Below are 19,171 nucleotides of genomic sequence, written 5' to 3'. Positions count from 1 at the left end.
CTGTTGCTTTTCACTCCTTTATAAAATAATACCTTTTGGGATAAAATAGTATCTTGGTGGACTCTACTTAAACTATCTGTCAAGTGATCCGTATTTATAAAGCTGTCAGAGAGGCATTGTAATATGGTCAGAAGGACTTCAGTTTCTTCCTGTTTAAAATGAACATAATAGGGGCGCCTGGGTGACTCAGTCAGTTGAGCATCTGACTCTCAGTTTTGGCTCAGGTCATGATCTCAGGGTTGTGAGATCAAGCCCCGCATTAGGCTCTGCACTGGGTATAGATTCTGCTGAAGATCCTCTCTCTCCCTCTTCTGCTCCTCCCCCTGCTCTCTCTCTCTCAAAAAAATAAAATAAAATGAGCATAATAATATATACCTCCCAGATTTGATGAGGATTTCATGGGATAAGCATTGTTAAAGTGTCTAGCACAATGCCTGACATACTAAGACCCACATGGTTAGTCCCCTTTCCCCATCCCAGCCTAGATCAGGTCTTCTCAACCTCAACACTCCAGACATTTTGACCGGATAATTCTCTGTGGTGGGGGATATCCTCTGCGTTGGAAGATATTTAGCAGCATCAGTGGCCTCTACCCACTAGAGGCCAGTAGCTCCCTGTTCCCCAGATATGACAACTAAAAATGTCTCCAGACATTGTCAAGTGTCCTCTGGGGGACAGATTCGTCCCCAGTTGAGAAGCACTGTGTTAGGTCTTGTTGGAGGCTCACAAGCACATGGCATGGTCACTGCCTCCGCTACCCCATGTGAGTGTGTGGAAAGAAGATGCAGTATGTATCTTAAAGCATTTACTGTATGTCGGCTTCAAGGTGAACTCCTTAGTAAGCTTTCTGTGGGAGTAGTCCTTCAGAAGGTTTGCTTATGTCTGGTTAAATTTCAGATTGCAGATTTCAATTTTCAAATTTCAATTGCAGATCCATTTCTGCAAGCCATTTGTTTTCTGTGGAGTTGTAAGAACCTGGGCTTGAATCCTGATTCTCTTCCTTATTGGCCGTGTGATTTGAGTAGAGTTACTTAGCCTCATTGAAACTTTTTCCTCGGGCACCTGGGTGGCTCAGTCATCAAGTGTCTGCCTTCGGCTCAGGTCATGATCCCAGGGTCCTGGGATCGAGCCCCGCATCAGGCTCCCTGCTCCGCGGGAAGCCTGCTTCTCCCTCTCCCACTCCCCCTGCTTGTGTTCCCCCTCTCGCTGTGTCTCTCTCTGTCAAATAAATAAAATCTTTAAAAAAAAAAATTTTCCCTCACTTTTTTAAAGACTTTTATTTTTAGATTTACTTATTTTTACTTTAGAGAGAGAGAGAGCGGGGGGAGGGGTAAAAGGAAAGGGAGAGAAGAATCTCAAGCGGACTCCACACTGAGCATGGAGCCTGATGCGGGGCTCAATCTCACAACCCTGAGATTGTGACCTGAGCCAAAATCAAGAGTCAGACACTGAACTGACTGAGCCACCCAGGTGCACCCCCCCCCCATTTAAAAAATGGAGGTAATAGCAGCTACCGCTAGGCTGTTGTGAACATTAATGAGATAACACATGCAAAATGCTTGGCATGCCTCCAGCCACGTAGGGAGTGCCCCCAAAATGAGAGCCTTTAGTATCAGCACAAGGTACTGCTGTGGGTACCAGCGTCTCCGGCATGAACAAAACATAATCTTGGGGTTCATCTGCACCTAGCTTTGCTCAGTTAACACTTTCCCAAAGTCACTCCTCCATATTGGGCAAATACTTTTGTCCCTTGTTTTTCAGTTGCTAGAGAGAGACGTGCGTGCATTTTCTGTACAGATCTCACCATGTTTCTGCTCCATCTTCTCTTAAACAGATTCCTGTGTCATCAGTGACCATCCCAAAATACAGATCAAGAACTCAACTTTCTGCATGACTGCCTATCCCAACTTGACAATGGTTAACTTCACCAGCCAGGTCAATAAGACATTTGTCAGTGGGAGTGAAGAGTATTTCAAGTAAGATTTTTTTTTTTTAACTTTCTAAGGGAAACCCAGTGAATGAATGAATTTTCAAGTTGTTGTCTAGGGGTGTGTGTGGCCCAAGAGATGGGTTGCCTCCCTCTGCACCCTCCCTACCTACTTGAGTGACCCGGAAGGAAGGTTTCTCTCCTGGCTGGGCTTCTGAGAGCAGATTATTGGTCCTTGTGGTTCTGGAGAGTGGAGGTGACTGCGTGCTTTTGGGACTAGAATTGGTGCTGCTCTCACTGCTGATGTCGGTGACAGAACACTGCAAAACCTTCAGCCAATGTGGTCAAAGCAGACCTTCAATAAACTAGGTGGTGGTGTTTCTTTTTCTTCCCTCTGAGCTTGAGAATGGAAGAGAGGCAAAAAGTAAGAAAACAAGTCATAGTCAATGATTTAGTTTAAAGAAGAACTAATTTTTTTTTAACAGTTTTGCCTTACTTTTGTACTTTCTACATCCATTTTTTCCAGTCTTTGAGGATTGAGGTTCAGGAGTACAACGAAATCCTCAGCCATCATAGGAAGATTTAATAAAGTGTATGGAACGATTTCTTAAGGTAGATGAATGTGGACAGAGTTCATTGAAGGGTAAATAAGGAATGTTCTCCAGTTAAGCTTATGTTGGGGTTATAAACTCAGATGTGGTAGGAGCTTGGCAGGGAGGTTTTGAAGTATGAACAAGACAATAGGGAATGGTGGGGACTGTGGCAAACTAGAGAGCCTGTCTTCCACGTGGGAGAGAGGTTGCTGCTGCTTAGCTCCAAATGGTCACTGTCTTGTGGGAAGGTGGGCCAGTGCTGCTAGAGTTTCCATTTTAGTTTAGTTTAGTTTTTAAAGATTTTATTTATTTGAGAGAGAGAGAGAGAGAGAGCACAAGCAGGGGGAGGGGCAGAGGGAGAGGGAGAAGCAGCTCCCCGCTGAGCACGGGGATCTGGGATCATGACCTGAGCCGAAGACAGACGCTTCGCCAACTGAGCCACCCAGGCGCCCCACTTTTAGTCAACTCTTGAGCCCAGGTTGCCGCAGGGGTTGAGACAGAAAGGAGCGTGGCTGTTGTAAAATGCATGACGGTGCGCTGCCGGGCAGCCTCCCAGGTACGCACTCGCTAGCGGGCTGGAGGGCGCTGTTGCCAGCGAGGCCAGGAGTGGTGCCACCTTCACGTCCCTCTGTAGGTCAGAATGTTCTGGGCTGACGTTTCTGCAGTACCGTAGAGTCTGGATTCTGGCCGGCCCTTTGTTCAGGTCACAGAAAAACGCCAAACTACAGGCACGGCGCCTGCATCCAGGATGAGGGAGCTGATCCTTGAGGAGCTAAAGGGATTGTCTGAGTCACGACTCCATGTCCCCACGACTACCTCCTGTCCCCAGGAGTGCGGCTGCTTGCTTGCCGTGCTACCAGGCTACAAGCTACCCTGCGGGGTGTGGGGGCTGCCAGGCAGGCCACGGCTCTCGAGCAGATACACAGATGACCAGCAGCCCCCTTCTGCTTGCATGTTCTCGGTCTTGGACTACATTCCTTGAATAAGGGCCAGGCAGCCCTGCTTTTCCATTTCAGCCAACCTCAGCCGGGACACATACCCAACGGCAACTGGAACTGAAGTACAGAGAGCAGCAGTTTTAGTCACTGAGCACAGTGACTCTGTTTTTCACATTTAAAAGTATACAAATACAATTGGGATACAGCCTCTTAAAAGATTAGAACATTACAGAAAAAACACAAAAATCATCCTTGACAGTTCAGAGTCCGTATTAGTGGTGTGTCCTTAGAGAAAGACGCCAGCTTCGGGAGTGCCTGTTGGCAGGCTGGGCCAGGACCCCCAATGCTGTTGGACTTGTCACGCTTGTCCTGGGGCAGCTCCAGATGCCAATGGAGCTAACTTAGCCTTGTTCAGAGGCTGCCCAGGGCTACGAGAGGCTTCCCAGCATGTAATTAGGAACTGGGTAAATCCAGCTGGCCTTTTTGCTGACAACTGTGGGCTCAAACTCAGATCAGAGCATCCCTCACCCTGATCTCATAAGGTCCCTAACTGAGGGGGTGAGGAGGGCTGGGGTTTATTCAAGTCTCCTGGCTCTGCTGGGAGATGAAAGGCTGCAGACTGTCACCTCCCTCCCTCCTCATTCCCCCTGCTACTCTCTCTTTCCAATTCTTAGGTACTTTGTGCTGAAGATTTCTGCTGGAATTGAATATCCTGGGGAGATCAGGTGGCCACTAGCCTTCTGCCTCTTCCTGGCTTGGGTGATTGTGTATGCATCCCTGGCAAAAGGAATCAAGACTTCAGGAAAAGTAAGAACTTTTATTTATCTAAAAAAAAAAAAAATCTCTGGGACCCCCAGGGATGGTTGTGTCATGTAGCCACAAAAGAGCCTTGGAAAGAGAGTCAGGACACATGGGGGTAATTCTGACTCTGACCCTGAGTAGCTCTGGGACCTTGCGCAAGTGACTTCACTCCCACCTGTAAAATGAGATAATAACACCTTTCTTTCAGGGCTCTTTTAAGGACCAAATGAGACAAATGCACACAGAGCTCCCAAGGGAAGGTGTGGGTCTTCATTAGATTCCTTTCTGTCCTGTCGGGGACCGCCGCTTCATTCAGCAGATGGGCCCCGGGTCCTATGATTCTGTCACTCTCCCTAGGCCCCAGAATTAGAGCTACTGGCTTTTTGCTTCTTGGCCTGGCTGCCCAGTCAGTTATTGCTTCTGCCGAGAAGCTGGAAAAAGACCAAAATTGTGAATTGGAAAAAGACCAAAATTATGAATTGGGTTCCTTCTCATTCCTCTCGCCACCATGTTCTGGACTTTTCACGCCCTTTTTGCAACCCCCCCAGCCTAACACTCTTCCACTTCATATGCACAGAGCCCTCCATGGTCACAGTCCTGCCAGTGGGATTTTGGCTGAGCAAAGACTTGGCCACTCTTGCTGAGCAGTCGCTTGGCGGGCCCTTTGGAGAGGTTGGAATTCCCACCCCAGGCTCAGTTCCAAGGCACAGAAGGCAAGGAGTCTGGGAAAGCTCAGGGCATGCTGGACATTCTTGTAAGGGTCACACTGTTTTCCCTCATCTTCCTGCTGCTTTAGCAAAAAACCCCATTGAATAGTTAGCTGGTCAGTTGATGATAACCAATATTATTTAATCATCCTAAGAGTCATTTGCATGGCTCAGGATGAAACCCAAGATGTCTTTCAGGCCAAGGAGTGAGTATGACGGTGGTGGACTCAGACCTGAGGTTGTGGTATTGATTTGGTCTAGGTGTCCCAGCTGGCATCTCATACCCCCCACCAGGTGCCCAAACCTGGCACCCTTCAGCACAGAGCTGAGTCTGTCCTCTCCCTGGGCACATGGCCGTGCTCATAGGTGCCTTTGGATAACAGCTCTTTCTGCTGCCTGCCCTGTAATCTGGAGCCTCAGGGACTTGAGTTGTGGGCTCCAGCAGGATTGTCAGCATTACAAGAGGCAGGGGTTACACCTCAAATCACATAAGGTTGGGGGAGAAGCAGACTGGGGGTGAGGAGCTGGGTTCTAGTCCAGGGCTTCCCTTGGGCTTTGCTGAGTAGGGACATCTCTACCTGGGCCATGAAGCCTGGCTGAGCTTCTGACTTGCTCTTAGCTTTTATTTGTTTTTCTGCTACAATGAAAAGCAAAATTTCCTTTATCCTCACTATTGCAGAAGTCTTTAGTTTCCCCATTTCTAAAATAAAGGCAATCAGGCTGGGTGATGTCTAAGATGCTGTAGCTCTAACGTTATTCTGTCTAAACACTTGCTGGGTGAGCTGATCTTAGTTTTCCTCTCTGACCTCAGTTTCCTCATCTATAAAATGAGAGCTGGGATCAGATGACCTCCAAGGACCCCCTGCTGGCTCTGAATGAGTGGTTAAGACTAGATTGTTGTTGTTGTTTTTTTTAAAGATTTTATTTATTTATTTGACAGAGAGAGACACAGCGAGAGAGGGAACACAAGCAGGGGGAGCTGGAAAGGGAGAAGCAGGGAGCCCGATGCGGGGCTCGATCCCAGGACCCTGGGATCATGACCTGAGCCGAAGGCAGACGCTGAACGACTGAGCCACCCAGGCGCCCCAAGACTAGATTGTTTTTTGAAGGCAGCAAGAAGATGGGGGAAATGTTGAGATGACCCTTACAACAATGGCCTGTGCGTCCTGGGGTTCCTGGACTCCTTGCCTTCTGTGGCTTGGAACCCAGCCAAGTGCTTGCTTAGCAAGAGTGGCCAAATATTTGCGCAAACAAAATCTCACTGGCAGGACTGTCACTTACAACTCGAGATAGAGACAGGGCAACCTTGACCGTGATTGACATGCCAGATAGGTCTCTAGCAGACAGGTCTCTAGCAGAATAGGCAAGGGGGGGTGACTGCAGGAGAGGAGATGGTAGTTAAGGAGGGAGAACAGTGGTCCCATCGGTGACTTGGGGAAGGATGGCCTGCTGGCTCTAGAATTAAATCAAACTGCGTTCAAATCCTGCCTTTATCTCTTTCTCATTGTGTAACTCTGGACAGACTATTTGACCCACAGAGCCTCAGTTTCTGCATCTGTAGATTGGGGATAGCGGTACATACCACATAGGATCATTATAGGGATTAGATGAGATCCGCCACATACAATACCTGGCATATGGTCAGTTCTTCGCTAGCATTAGCTTTTTTCTGATGACGAATGACTGATGTATTGGGTGGGCACTGCGCCACTCTGACATCTTGAAAGCAGCGACTCTGGTGGGGAGATGGGGAGAGAAAGGGAGCCTTGTTGAACACCAGGTGCCCGGCGCTGAGCTAACTGCGATGCATGCATCAGTTCACCTACCTGCACAACAGTCCACTAAGTAAGGACATTTGTTCCCATTTTGTAGATAGAGAAAGTGAGGTGCATCCAGGCAGAGTAAATTGCCTGAGGCCACACAGCTTTTAAGTGGCAGCGGTGGGATTTGAACCTAGGTCTGTTTCCCTTTAAAGCCTGGATTCTTTCCTCTACCTGACATCCTTTCCCCAGGAGGGGCCGTTAGGAAGAGATGGAAATGCAGAACTGTGGAGTCACATTTTGCATGGGGGGGGGGAGGGAGAGAAAAGTCCCCCACTGGGAGCCAGCACCCTGGCGTTCCTACCCCCTCTCTACACCACCAGCTGTCATTGCCAGGTGGGCAAGTCACAGAAGGCATTGGGGCCTCATTTACCACATCTACAGACTCAAGGTAGAAGGAATGTTCTCTAAGACCCTTTTAGCTTTATTAGTCCGTGATTTTTTTAGGACAGTGTTACAGCTAGTTCTTTCCATTGATTTAGGATTTAATCCTTGGTGGTAGATTTTACAGGCTTTCTGGTATGGGAACTTTTGAGGAGCCCTGGGCAGGTAAGCTTTTCTGTTAGTTCTGCTAACTAATCATGCTGCTTCATTGAGAATGGTTGCCAACTAAGGATCAATGATCAATTTTTTTTTTTTAATGAGGAATGCCACCAAAAATCATGAATCACAATTTGTTATCTTGCCCTGGGGTGTGCAGACAGTGGTCATGGAGCATTGTTTGGAAGCCAAGGTGAATGCACGGCTGAAGCTCCTCATTCTGACAGGCCCCTTTTGTGACCGAGAGCCCATGAAGACGGTCAGACTGTCATTTCGAGGCAACAGAGACGTCCACCTTCTCCTGCAGCAAGATGAGCTCAGTTCCTCTTGTGTGGGACCCTAGGAGACGAGAATGGCCTGTTGCTTCTTATGAGACCTCAGTTTCCCTTTGAGCAGCTAGAATTCCCTGGGCAGGGGCGACCAGCAGGCCACCCGAATGTCAGATGCACCCATCTGAGCTCAGGGCCCGCGCTGCCTGGGGGTTATGGCAACAACACAGAGTTAACCTAACCAGCTAGCACAGGCTGGTGGGACCTTACCTTCCCAGCTGTTCGGAGCTCCCACTGTGAGGAGGATGCTGCCAGGTGTCAGGCCAGCAGGCTCAGATCAACTAGTCACTGTCACTCCTGCCAAATAGAACTCATTACTTTTCGAGCTTAATTCCTCTGATAATACATCCTGAAACAAGCGCATTCTAAAGCCCCCCAGCCCCCCAACACAAGCTGTGCATGAAGCCGCTATGTACACCTGACTCACATTTGACTATAAATCCCCAGGGTTTATAAACCAAACCGTGGGCCCTTTTAGTTCATCAGGATCACCATCTACAAAGTGAGTGCATCGTCCCACACGCCAGGGCCTGGACCTGGGTGGGGCAGGCAAGTGCCTAGGGTGGCAAAATTTAGGGAGACATTCACTCTCAGGCTCCTGCAAGTGTGGGGTCAGCCCCTGAGAGTGAGTGCCTCCTTCAATATCGTACCCTTAGTGCTTCACTTGCCTCACCCTAGTCCCAGCTCTGCCCCACCCATTTCTGATCACATGGCCTGCAGAGCCGCCCTGCTGGAAAGAACAGAGGCTTTGGAATTAGAAAGCCTTAGGTTTGGATCTTGGCTCCAGCTGGGAGACCTTGAGTAAGATGTTTAACCCCTTGTGACATACGTAATTGGAGTCTCAGTTTCCTCTTCTGCAAAATGGGATAACTCACAGCTGACCCATAGAGGGAGCTCCAAAAATGGTTGTGTGCTAGCAGGCTCCAGTAGGCAGATGAGAACAGGTGTCTCAGCCGGGTAGACTGGTGCCATTCTGGTGGTTTTCTTCTGCCGGCCCCTGCTGCCCGGGTCACCTCTTCTCCCTTACCTCCTCCCATCCTCACTTCCCACCAGCCCTCATGGTCAGGAGGTGAAAAGGATATTCCTCCGTTGTCACCTGCCCTACTGTCTTGGTGGGGTGGGGAGGTCAGACTGGTCAGGATCTCCTCTCCCTCCTATCAGCCGGGAGGCCAGCCCAGGGCTGTCCTGGGGCGGTGATCTTCTCCTGAGATGTCAAATGCCTTTGGGTTTCCCAAGGTCTGTGGGCGGAAGGGTTTTGCTTCAGGGGAAGGAGAGGCAGGTTTGGGGGGATGGGGAGGAGGGGGCTGCCCTCCCCCACAGCCCCAAGTAATCACATTCTCTAGGAAGGGCGGCAGGGGGCCACAGGGGCCCCCTGACCAGAGGCGGTAGCAGTGCAGAGAAAGGAGACCCGCCGGTCCCTGCTCTGTAGCCAGAAGGAAAGACTTGACCTTGATGGTAGGTGGGGTTTAGAGGAAGAAACGGCCGCTCCTGTTTCCTTAACCTGCAGCCTGGTGCAGTGGGAACTCTACGCTTTCAGCTGCTGAGGCCAGACACGTTGGGCCGATCCCTGATGCCCCCTTGCCCCTCATTCCACATGGAATCATCAGGAAATTCTGTAGCTCTTCCAGCAGAAGCATATCCCCGTTGGAGGTGTCACTGTCCCTTGCCGGGAGTACAGCCCAGCCTCCTGACTGTTGTCCCTGCTCCCCCTTTTGCGCCCCTGCAGTATACCCCCAGCGAAGCAACCCCTGCCAGTTGAAATGTCAGATCCTGTTACCCCTCCGCCCAAATCACTTCAGTGGTGGCCCATGTCCCACAGAAAAGGCCCCACCAGGCTCCGCATGATCTGTCCCCACTCCCCCCCCCCCCCCCCCCCCCCCACTTCCCCCCCTTCCTGTCCCCCCTCCAGCCACACTGGCCTCCTCCTTGCTGTTACTACAAGTCAGGGACACTCCCTCCTTAGGGCAGCGGTTCCCTCTGTCTTCTCAAAGAGGCCTTCTTCCCTGTCTGCCCATTTCAACATGACCATCTTCCCAACCGCCCTCCCCAGCACGCCCCCACCCCCCTTTACCCCGCTCTACTGTCTCTGTTTCCCAGTGCACTCATTACCCTCTAACATGCCACAGATAATAGGATTGGGACCACTACTGGCTGGCTGTCTCCCTAGCTGGAATGTCAGCTATTCGGGGGCAAGCGTCTTTGTGGTGTTTACTGATAATACCCAAATGCTTAATGAAATGACCCCTAGAGTTCTATCTTAGTCTCAATCCTGACCTTCCCTCAACCCACCTCTGCAAGTCCCAGAACCAGTCCTCGTCCCCTGAAAACCCAGTGCCTGCCAGTCACAGCCATTCTGGAGCTCCCTGCCAGGCCCTGGGGTCTGTGGAGCCAGTGTGGGGTGGCACCTGTGTCTCCCTCCCAGGGGACAGGTGTTCAGGTGCCCCAGGAGGGAAGACTGCAGGGGGGAGTGTGGCAACGTGTGGCTCTGAGCCCACAGTGCTTGCCCAGCTGGCTGTATACACCCACCTCAAGGATCAGAGAGGGTTTGGGGAGAGCCGAGCCTCACCTTTGCAAGGTCTTTTGATGCACCTTGGGGATTCAACTGGCTGGTAAGCAGAGGGCTGTCAGTGTTACCAAATTTAGGCGTGGCGAATCCCAGGCAAGCCTAACGTGGTGCTTCTGTGGCCAGGCCCCCAGACCTGTCCCATTCTGTGTGAACTGTCCCAGGCACTCCTCCAAGAGTTCCACGAGGAATATACTGTCATTATCGCCACTTTGCTGGTGTGGACACTGAGACTCAGAGAAGTGAAGTCATTTCCCAGGTGGCCCAGCTCATAAGTCATGGGCCTGGGATTCGAACTCAGGCTTGTAGGATGGGATCCTGATCCCAAGCTCTTCCTTTACCCAGATGTTTGATTGACAGATAAGTCCCATCCAGCCACAGTCCCCAAGTTCTGCTGATGTTACTCCCCAAATGTGTCTCGACTCTGGTCTCTCCCAGGAGGGAATCCAGGAGCATCCAGGATCCAGAATCCAGGAGCATACTTCGACCAGTATTCAAGGCCTCCCATGGTGTACCCGACATGCTTCAGTAGCTCCCTATTTCCCACAGAAAAGGCCCATGCCCCTAGGGCCCCCCATCACTCTTAGCCTCCACCCTATGTCATCCTAATAGTGGGTCATCAGACCTTTGCCCTCATATGCCTGCCTTGCCCACTTTGCTCCTCCACCTTCCACCTCCCCCCACCTCCCTTAAGTTGTCCTTGGCCTCTAGATCCGGCTCAGGTGTCATCTCTGTGAATCTTTTCATAAACTCCCAGGTTGAGTAGTACAATGCCCCTCTGGACTTCATAGTGTCCTGGGTGCACTGGTGTGGCCCATTAAGCAGACATCGTCTCTGGGACCTCTAGGTCCTGAATCCCTTCATCTTTATGCATCTAACACCTGGCACAGCATCCAGCTCAGAGCAGGCCATCAATAAATGCTTGTTGAGCTTACCTGCATTGAATGACCATCTATTATAAATCAGGCTATGTTAGTAGCTCATTAACCCACACAATTATTTTTTTAAGAAAGGTGTCATTGTGCCCAGTTTCTGGAGGCAGAAGCAGATTTGAAGAGCTTATTAGCTTGTCAAAGGTCTCACAGCTACCCAGTGCCAGATGTGTGATTTCATTTGAACTTAAATGTTTCTTCTATTGTTATTATTTTCAAGATTTTATTTATTTTAGAGAGAGAGAGAGCGTGCATGAGTGGGGGGAGGGGCAGAGGGAGAGGAAGAGAGAATCTCAAGCAGACTCCCCGCCGAGCACAGAGCCTGATGCGGAGCTTGATCCCACGACCCTGAGATCATGGCCTGAGCCAAAAATCACAAGTTAGACGCTTAACCACTGAGCCACCCAGGCAGCCCTAAACTTAAATGTTTCTAGGATCTTGCTCTTTGCACCTCACCAGGCTGCCTCGCTTAGGGTGTCTGTATACACAAGGAGGGAAAGCTTAAGCTAAAAGGTTCATCTCTAATGGTGGATTTGGGGTCCTCAAGCAGAGGGTGGGGTCGGAGTTGGGGAGGAGGGAGGCATGTAGCCTTCTTCCCTGGGTAGTTCCTCAGGGAGCTGTCTCCTCAGCAGCTGGGGTGGGTGGGGTAAGGTCGCCCCCACCTTCCGCACTGCAGCCAACTCCCCCACAGCCTTGGATATTGCCCCACAGACTTTATTTCTGCTTCTCCCTGCCCTTGGGTCCCAGGGCCTGCCCTGTGCCCCCAGCCCTGGCAGAGTTGGGGGAAACCTGATGTCCTCACGGTCAGACGCTCATGTCCAGGTGGCAGATCGCTCTGCCTCTGTCGATGTCCCTGCAGCAGGGGCACGTCACGCGGGTCAGTCACTCTTTCGGATGGTTCTTCCAGGTGGTGTACTTCACGGCCACGTTCCCGTATGTCGTGCTCGTGATCCTCCTCATCCGCGGAGTTACCCTGCCCGGAGCCGGCGCTGGGATCTGGTACTTCATCACACCGAAGTGGGAGAAACTCACGGATGCCACGGTGGGCTTATGCTTTCATTTACAACCCAGGGATGAGTCCCGCTCTGGGACAGCTCAACAAGAGGGGTCAGACTCCTTCCCGCAGCGTAGCTCGCTGTTGTTCCCTTATCCAAGGTCCTGATAATCTTGGGCCATTGTGCCCTCGGGAGATCTTTCACGAGAAGTGGGCAGCTGGGGGTGTTCTGACTCCTGGAGTAGTCATCCTCCGTCGTCGTCCTGCCCCCAGGGCTGCCGTGCAGGCTGAAATGAAGAAGGCCATCTCCGTATTCATAGCATTGGGCCCCTCACACCACTCATCTGGTACTAATTACAGGGTGTTGGGAATGGAGTTTTGCTGGTGGAAAATAAGAGCACAAACCACGGCAATTATCATTGAAAGGGCCCGATGCATTTGCAGCCGTGTGGCTTACCAACGCGGAGCCAGCGCACGCTTGTACCTCCTCTTCGCCTATCGGTGCAGGCATACCTTACTTTAAAATTCCCAGTCCCCAAACCTCCGATAAGGGGGTTCTTTAAGAAGTGAATTTTTTCACCTTAAAGAAAAATCACTTTTGGGGAGCCTGGGGGGCTCAGTTCGTTAAGTGACTGCCTTCGGCTCAGGTCATGATCTCAGGGTCCTGGGATCGAGCCCCGCATCGGGCTCCCTGCTCGGCGGGAAGCCTGCTTCTCCCTTTCCCACTCTCCCACTCTTCCTCTCTCGCTGTCTCTCTCTGTCAAATAAATAAGTAAAATCTTTAAAAAAAAAAAAAAAGAAAGAAAGAAAAACTCACTTTTACAGGGTACATTGAGAACACATAGCTTGGATTGGGTTTGACTGCACCTAATAGAAAACCCCCAGATGATGACAGCGGGAACAAGATAAAAGTTTATTTCCCTCGTATGCGCTGAAGCGGTCCCCAGGGTACATAGTGAAGCGCTCCACATAGTGAAGGCTCCACAGTGTCCCAGCCTCCCAGCTTCCCGTCCTCAGTCACTCGCTTCCAGATGGTTGCCAGAACTCCTGCCATCACAGCAGCATTCCGGGTAGCACAAAGGGGTGAGGAAAGAGGTGGAAATAGAGGTACCCTCCCTCTCTTTAAAAAAGGAGAAACTCCAGAAATCCCACATTACACTTGTTTTTTCACATCATTGGTCAGAAACTAAATCATGTGATTATCCTCTCTTAGCTGCACTTCGCCTTGATGCTATGTGCTGGGTGAATGGCTGCCTTTAAAGAAAACCATGGCTTTGTCACTAAGGAGTATGGGAGAATGGGTGTTGGGGTAGGTGCAGACTTGCCAGCACACAGCACGCACTTGAACTTTCTCTTTGCATATTATAAGCACAATTTTAAAACTGGACTAATTTATAAAAATGATGGGAGGTCTATTTTACAAATCATATAAATCTCTAGCGTAACTCCCGAGCGGCCTTCTGGAGTTTTACGAGGACAATGCAGAGAAATCACCGAGAGAACCAGGAGACATTGTCGGCCAAGTTCAAGAAGGATGTGGCTATAAGATCCACTGCGCTTTGGCCCAGGTGGTATTGCTAAGGGGGGAGCGCTGTAGGACTTCAGATTTTTAATAGCAGCTGACGTCTGTAAGAATGTCAATGTAAGCAGATCTTTATTTGCATCCGTGACTGTATTTTGCTGCTGCGGTGGTCTTTTGAGAGTGTGTGCAGCGAAAGGAAGGGCTCCTCCCTTCTGCTCAGCTTTTTTTTTTTAAGATTTTATTTATTTGTTTGACAGAGAGAATGAGAGAGAGAGCACATGAGAGGGGGGAGGGTCAGAGGCAGAAGCAGACTCCCCGCCGAGCAGGGAGCCCGACGCGGGACTCGATCCCGGGACTCCGGGATCGTGACCTGAGCCGAAGGCAGTCGCTCAACCGACTGAGCCACCCAGGCGCCCCTTCTGCTCAGCTTTATACATGGCGGGACACAGAAGCAGGAAATGTGTGTGTAGTTTGAGTTCCTGTCCTTTGCTTAGAATGGAGTTAGCATCTCCCAGGTAGTTCCCTGCCTTTTTGGCTTCCAGCACAAATGATGTATGTTGGTGCTAATGTCACATCTTTCTCCTGACTACCTTTCCCCTGGGGGGAGACCCCCCTCCCCTGGGCCAGCCTCCTTCAGTGACCTTGGATCTTCTCCCCTTTGGCCTCCCAGGTCTGGAAGGATGCTGCCACTCAGATTTTCTTCTCTTTGTCTGCCGCGTGGGGAGGCCTGATCACTCTCTCTTCCTACAACAAATTCCACAACAACTGCTACAGGTATGTGGAGGCACTTGATATCCCAGAGAGAGCTGGTGAGTGGGAATAAGAGCTGGGGACAGATCCATGGACACCTAAGGCCACATCCTCACACTTACCCTGAAGTAGAGCCAGAGGGCTGCGTCTGGCAGAGGGAAAGCCACCCGCTAGGGCCTAGCTGCTGGCTTCTGGTGGCCTGGACCCCAGCTTGCAGTGCTGTCTCTGACACATGGGCTCAGGGGCTCTTTATGGGCTGGAGCTGAGCCTCTCCAGGGGTTGCTATGCTGCTGGCTGTGTCCTGGGATAGTCATTTGTGAGCTGTGGGTATGATCGGATGGTAGTCCCAGGTGAAGTATGGTCACTGTCACTTGACAAATATTTTTCCAGAGACCCCTATAAGAAAGGCAGCAAGGTACAGGGGGAAGAAAACTGTTGATGGATATGTTAACTAATGGAAATGTTAGTAGATGTGGTGGGGTCCCTCTCACGATGTGTATGAGTATCGAATCATCAGGCTGTATGCTTTAAATATATTACAGTTCGCATTCGTTGTTATACTTCAGTAAAGCTGGGAAAACAATGCGAAATTTGAGCCCCCTTCCAGATCTGTTAATCAGAAGGTGGGGTGGGCCCGGGAATCTATATATCCAGACGGGATCCCCAGGAGATCCTAATACATGGTGACAGTGAGAACATTTGGATGGTGTGATATTAGACCAGGGGCTCTGCAACCCCAAAGACCTCCACCTGGGAGAACCTGACAGCTTCTGGAGGAGGTGACATCTGAAAGTTAAATACATCTAGGCAAGCAATAAGCAAATAAGGTCCATTCTCCTGGTGAGTGGATTTAAAATAGGAAGGGAGGGAGGGAGGGAGAGAAGGAAGGAAGGAAGGAAGGAAGGAGGGAAGGAAGGAAGGCAGGCAGGCAGGCAGGCCAGAGTCAGATGGACCTGGATTTGAATTATGACTTTACCATTTACTAAAACTCGAGACATGGGCAAGATACTTCACTTCTCTGAGCCTCTTTCCTCTCATCTTTAAATTGCTGATGATAATAGTTTGTGGAGAGGTAAGAGCTGATGTATGCAAAGTTCGCACAGCAGAATTTCACACGTCATAGGTACTCAATAAATGGCAACTGCCATCATCATTATTACTATTATTATTATTATTATTATCATTTTCTAATAATGTATGAGCTATTTTGTGCACCAAGAGGAACAGAAGATAGTTAGGCTGTGACCTGAGCCGGCTGGGATGGCTCCAGAGAGGTGAGGTCTCTGCGGGGCCACATCCCAGCATGTGCAAGGGAGGTGGGAGTGTATAACACGTGGCGGGGACAGCCAGCAGGGGGCGTGAGTGGGAAAGTGCTGGGGATGGGGGGGGGTGGGAGCAGATCCGGGGACCAGAGCGGGAGTGCGCGCATGAGGCTGGAAGGAATCGGGCCGAGCTTGGCTGAGGCCAGGTTGGAGAGAGCGTGTGTCTGAGCTTGCGAGGGCTGCTGTAACAAATACCACGGAGCGTGGGACCTGAACAATGGACACTCAGTTTCTCACAGTTCTGGACACTGAAGTCCGAGATCGAGGTGTTAGCAGGGTTGATTTCTTCCCAGTCTTCTCTTTTTGGCTTGTATGGCCATCTCCTCCCTGCGTCTTCACATGGTTTCCCTCTGGGTGTGTATCTGTGTCCTCATCTCCTCTTCTTGCAAGAACACCAGTCGTGTCGGATGAGGTCCCACCCTGAGGACGTCCTTTTAACTTACTTCCCTGTGTAAAGACGCCATCTCCAAACACAGTCATATTCTGAGGAACTGGGAGTTAGAATGTCAACACAGGATTTGGGGGGCACACAATCCAGCCCCTAACAGCTGGAATGCCAGATAAGGTGTGTGAACTTCTTTGGTCACAGCTGCTCATTAATTTATGACCCAGGAACCGGTCTGAATGCAGTCCAACGGGGTCGCATTGCTCTGCACTTTGGTAGAAAGGAGACTCTGTGGTGTGGCAGGGAGTCTGGATTCAAATCCTGACCCACCATGAATGAGCCCATTTCCTCCTCCTGTGCCTCAGTTTCCTCATCCGTAAACTAAGGGGCCAGACAAGGTGGGTGGTTTACTGAGCACTCGCTCTGTGCCAGCCTCTGCTCACAACAATCTGGGAGAAAGGTGGGGTCAGTGCCACCACTTAAAATCACAGTGGAAAGAACTGACTTGCTCAAGGTCATACCAACAGGTGGGAGGATCAGGATTTGAATGGTCTCTGAGGCTCCATCTGGCTTGACCTCTCTTCCCAGTCTAGGGTGGCCGGACAGGCCGACTGGGAAACCACAGCCATATTACCAGTAGAGGGCGCCAGGGTGAAGGCAGAGGGCTGGTCTCCCCTGCCTCACCCCCCGGGGCTTTTGGGGGCTCCAAATCCGGGCTGTCCTCAAACCTTGGTGGCCTTTCATGGTCCCACCGCGTTCTCTTCTCTCATATATGGTTCCCATCCTGGAGTCCTTGAAAGGCTCCATCCCCTCCATTTCTGCTCAGATGGGCAGTCCTGCTCTGCCACTTTAATGAGAGGGACCCTGGTTCTAGAGTGCACGGGGCTAGAGCTCTGACCCAGAGGCCCGGCAACAGGGAGGTCCCGAGAAATGTTTTTGAGCCCTTTGGTGCTTAGAAAATCGACCCAAGGGGGCCTTCGGTCAGGACAGTGAAAACGTGTTTAGAAATGGACATGTACACACACACACGCGTGCATACGAACACACAGGCACACATTTACATGTCTTTCCCCTTGCCCCTTCCGACTTGCAAAGCACACCTAATAGCAAACTCTCGTCTCCTCCGCCCAGGGACACGCTCATTGTAACCTGCACCAACAGTGCCACGAGCATCTTTGCCGGCTTCGTCATCTTCTCGGTTATTGGCTTCATGGCCAATGAACGCAAGGTCAACATTGAGAACGTGGCAGACCAAGGTACGGTCACCTCCTGAGCTCCTGACCTGTGCTATCTTGGGAAGCTGGCCTTCTGGAATAGGAGGGATGGTGGGACAGCCCAGGGTCCCTTTGTGGGGAGACTCCGACAAGCTTGCGTAGGAAGCTCAGGTGGGGTTAGAGCTGGCCAGTGCCCAACCAGAGGGATTGCTCTAGAAGTCCCATTCCTGCTTCCCTCTCCTCTCCTTTGTCTTCCCTTTCTTAAGTCAGCTCCACCCCGGATAAGTAAGCTCTATACCTACTGCCCCTGTGAGGGACAGATTCTTTAGGATCCTTTAGAGCTGGTGTGGGCACAGCCCGCCGCAGGATGCACTCCTTGCAGAGAGCTCTGGACCCGCCCAGTTCTAATGCTGACCAGGAACACTGACTCCAGAGCAGCCTTTTCCTGACAAGCGTTTTCTGTTGGTTAGGTCAAACGTGCTCTCAGGGCCTTCTGCCTAGTTAGCAAAGCAGACCTGCAATTTCTTCCCCCCGCAGTGGGTGGAAAGGCTGGGTGATGGCGGTGGGAGGGAAGTACCATAAAGGTTACTTTCCATCCAGGTGATCCCTGTGTTAATGGCTGACATTTGTATGGTACTTCCGAGTTTACAGAGAGCTTTCATTTTTTATCTCACTTCGTCTGTATTTCTAGCACAGCATTTGGTAGGCGGTGTTTAATATTTCTGTTTAACTCTTTCTTATTTCCACCCAGCCTTACTCCACGAAGGGTTTGGGTGTTTGCTATGTTCCTGGGCTGAACGGATTTCACTGTGGCTGTCGCCTGTTATTACGATCATGCTCTAATCAGGTGTTTATGGGATGCCTCGGTGCCGGGACCGGGCCAGGGACGTGTGGGGACGGGACAGTCCACCGTGTGTCCCTGTGAGCAGCTTCTCTGGGCCTTTACCTTCGTTCGAGGAGCTCACTGCAGTTCTCAGAAAACGGCTCGGCTCGGATGCCAGCCCAGGAGGGAGCCAAGTCCTAGGAATGTCACCTTCTTGGTGGGCTGCCGGCTTTCCGCTGGCTCCCCAGGGATAATTAATTATGGCTTCAGGATTTGAAGCTGCTGCTGGTGCGCAGCGGGCCTCAAAGAGTTAAGAACTGGCGTATGGCAGGGGGGTAATTACCTCTCCCTGGGAAGAGTGTTAAAGCCCCAGGGATGTTTGGTTCTGCAGCGCTGCATTAAATTGGAGTTTGGGAGTGAAGGCCCTTCCCTGGTTGAGAATGCTCAACTCCCTGGGGAGCAGGGGGGGAGGGCAGGGGAGGGGAGGGGAGAGAAGGCCTTGTCTTCGGGGGTGTCTGTGCCACCCCAGCTGTCCTCATTTCCTCCCAGCAGAGTCGCTGGGGCAGGGAGGTCCTGCCCCACTTTCCAGCAGATCTGAGGTGTTTGTGATTTTTGTGACATTACGGCCGAGCTCACTGTGAGCCAGTGGCCGTGTTGCCGGGGTTATGAGTCCTGAGATGTGGGGTCACTTGAGTTCACTCTGCTGAACTCCTTCCTGCCCCAGGAAGGGGAGTTGGGGGCACATGTCTCTAAAACCCAAATAGGATTTCGCGTCTCCTATACAAAGGAAGACTAAGACGATTGCCTGGGTGCCTTTCTGAAACATCCCCTTTCCGGATTCTGTTCACTTCCTCTAATTTAAATGGGGAGGAGAACACTTCCTACAGGTTCTGACCCCTTGTTAGGTTAGCGTGTGGCAGTTTCTCATCATCACCAGCACAGGGACGTGGCGGGGGGGGGGGGGGGGGGGCCTCCTCTCCCCGGGGGGGGGGGGGGGGGACGGGCGGGCGC

At 51.2% G+C, this 19,171-nt stretch overlaps 1 protein-coding gene across 1 annotated transcript in view; it reads left to right on the top strand.

Annotated features, from left to right (window-relative positions):
- The window catches only part of SLC6A5 (solute carrier family 6 member 5), a 51,879-nt gene that overhangs the window by 13,622 nt on the left and 19,086 nt on the right, over positions 1-19,171 (top strand). Inside the window, exons 6-10 of the mRNA XM_044919588.1 lie at positions 1,835-1,976; positions 4,133-4,265; positions 12,058-12,192; positions 14,337-14,440; positions 17,255-17,379. Of these exons, the coding sequence (XP_044775523.1) occupies positions 1,835-1,976; positions 4,133-4,265; positions 12,058-12,192; positions 14,337-14,440; positions 17,255-17,379 (639 nt within the window). The remainder of the gene's footprint in view (positions 1-1,834; positions 1,977-4,132; positions 4,266-12,057; positions 12,193-14,336; positions 14,441-17,254; positions 17,380-19,171) is intronic.

This window comes from Neomonachus schauinslandi, chromosome 11, assembly GCF_002201575.2.
Source record: "Neomonachus schauinslandi chromosome 11, ASM220157v2, whole genome shotgun sequence".
NCBI classification, from domain to species: domain Eukaryota; kingdom Metazoa; phylum Chordata; class Mammalia; order Carnivora; family Phocidae; genus Neomonachus; species Neomonachus schauinslandi.
This window is presented reverse-complemented; position numbering and strand designations above follow the sequence as displayed.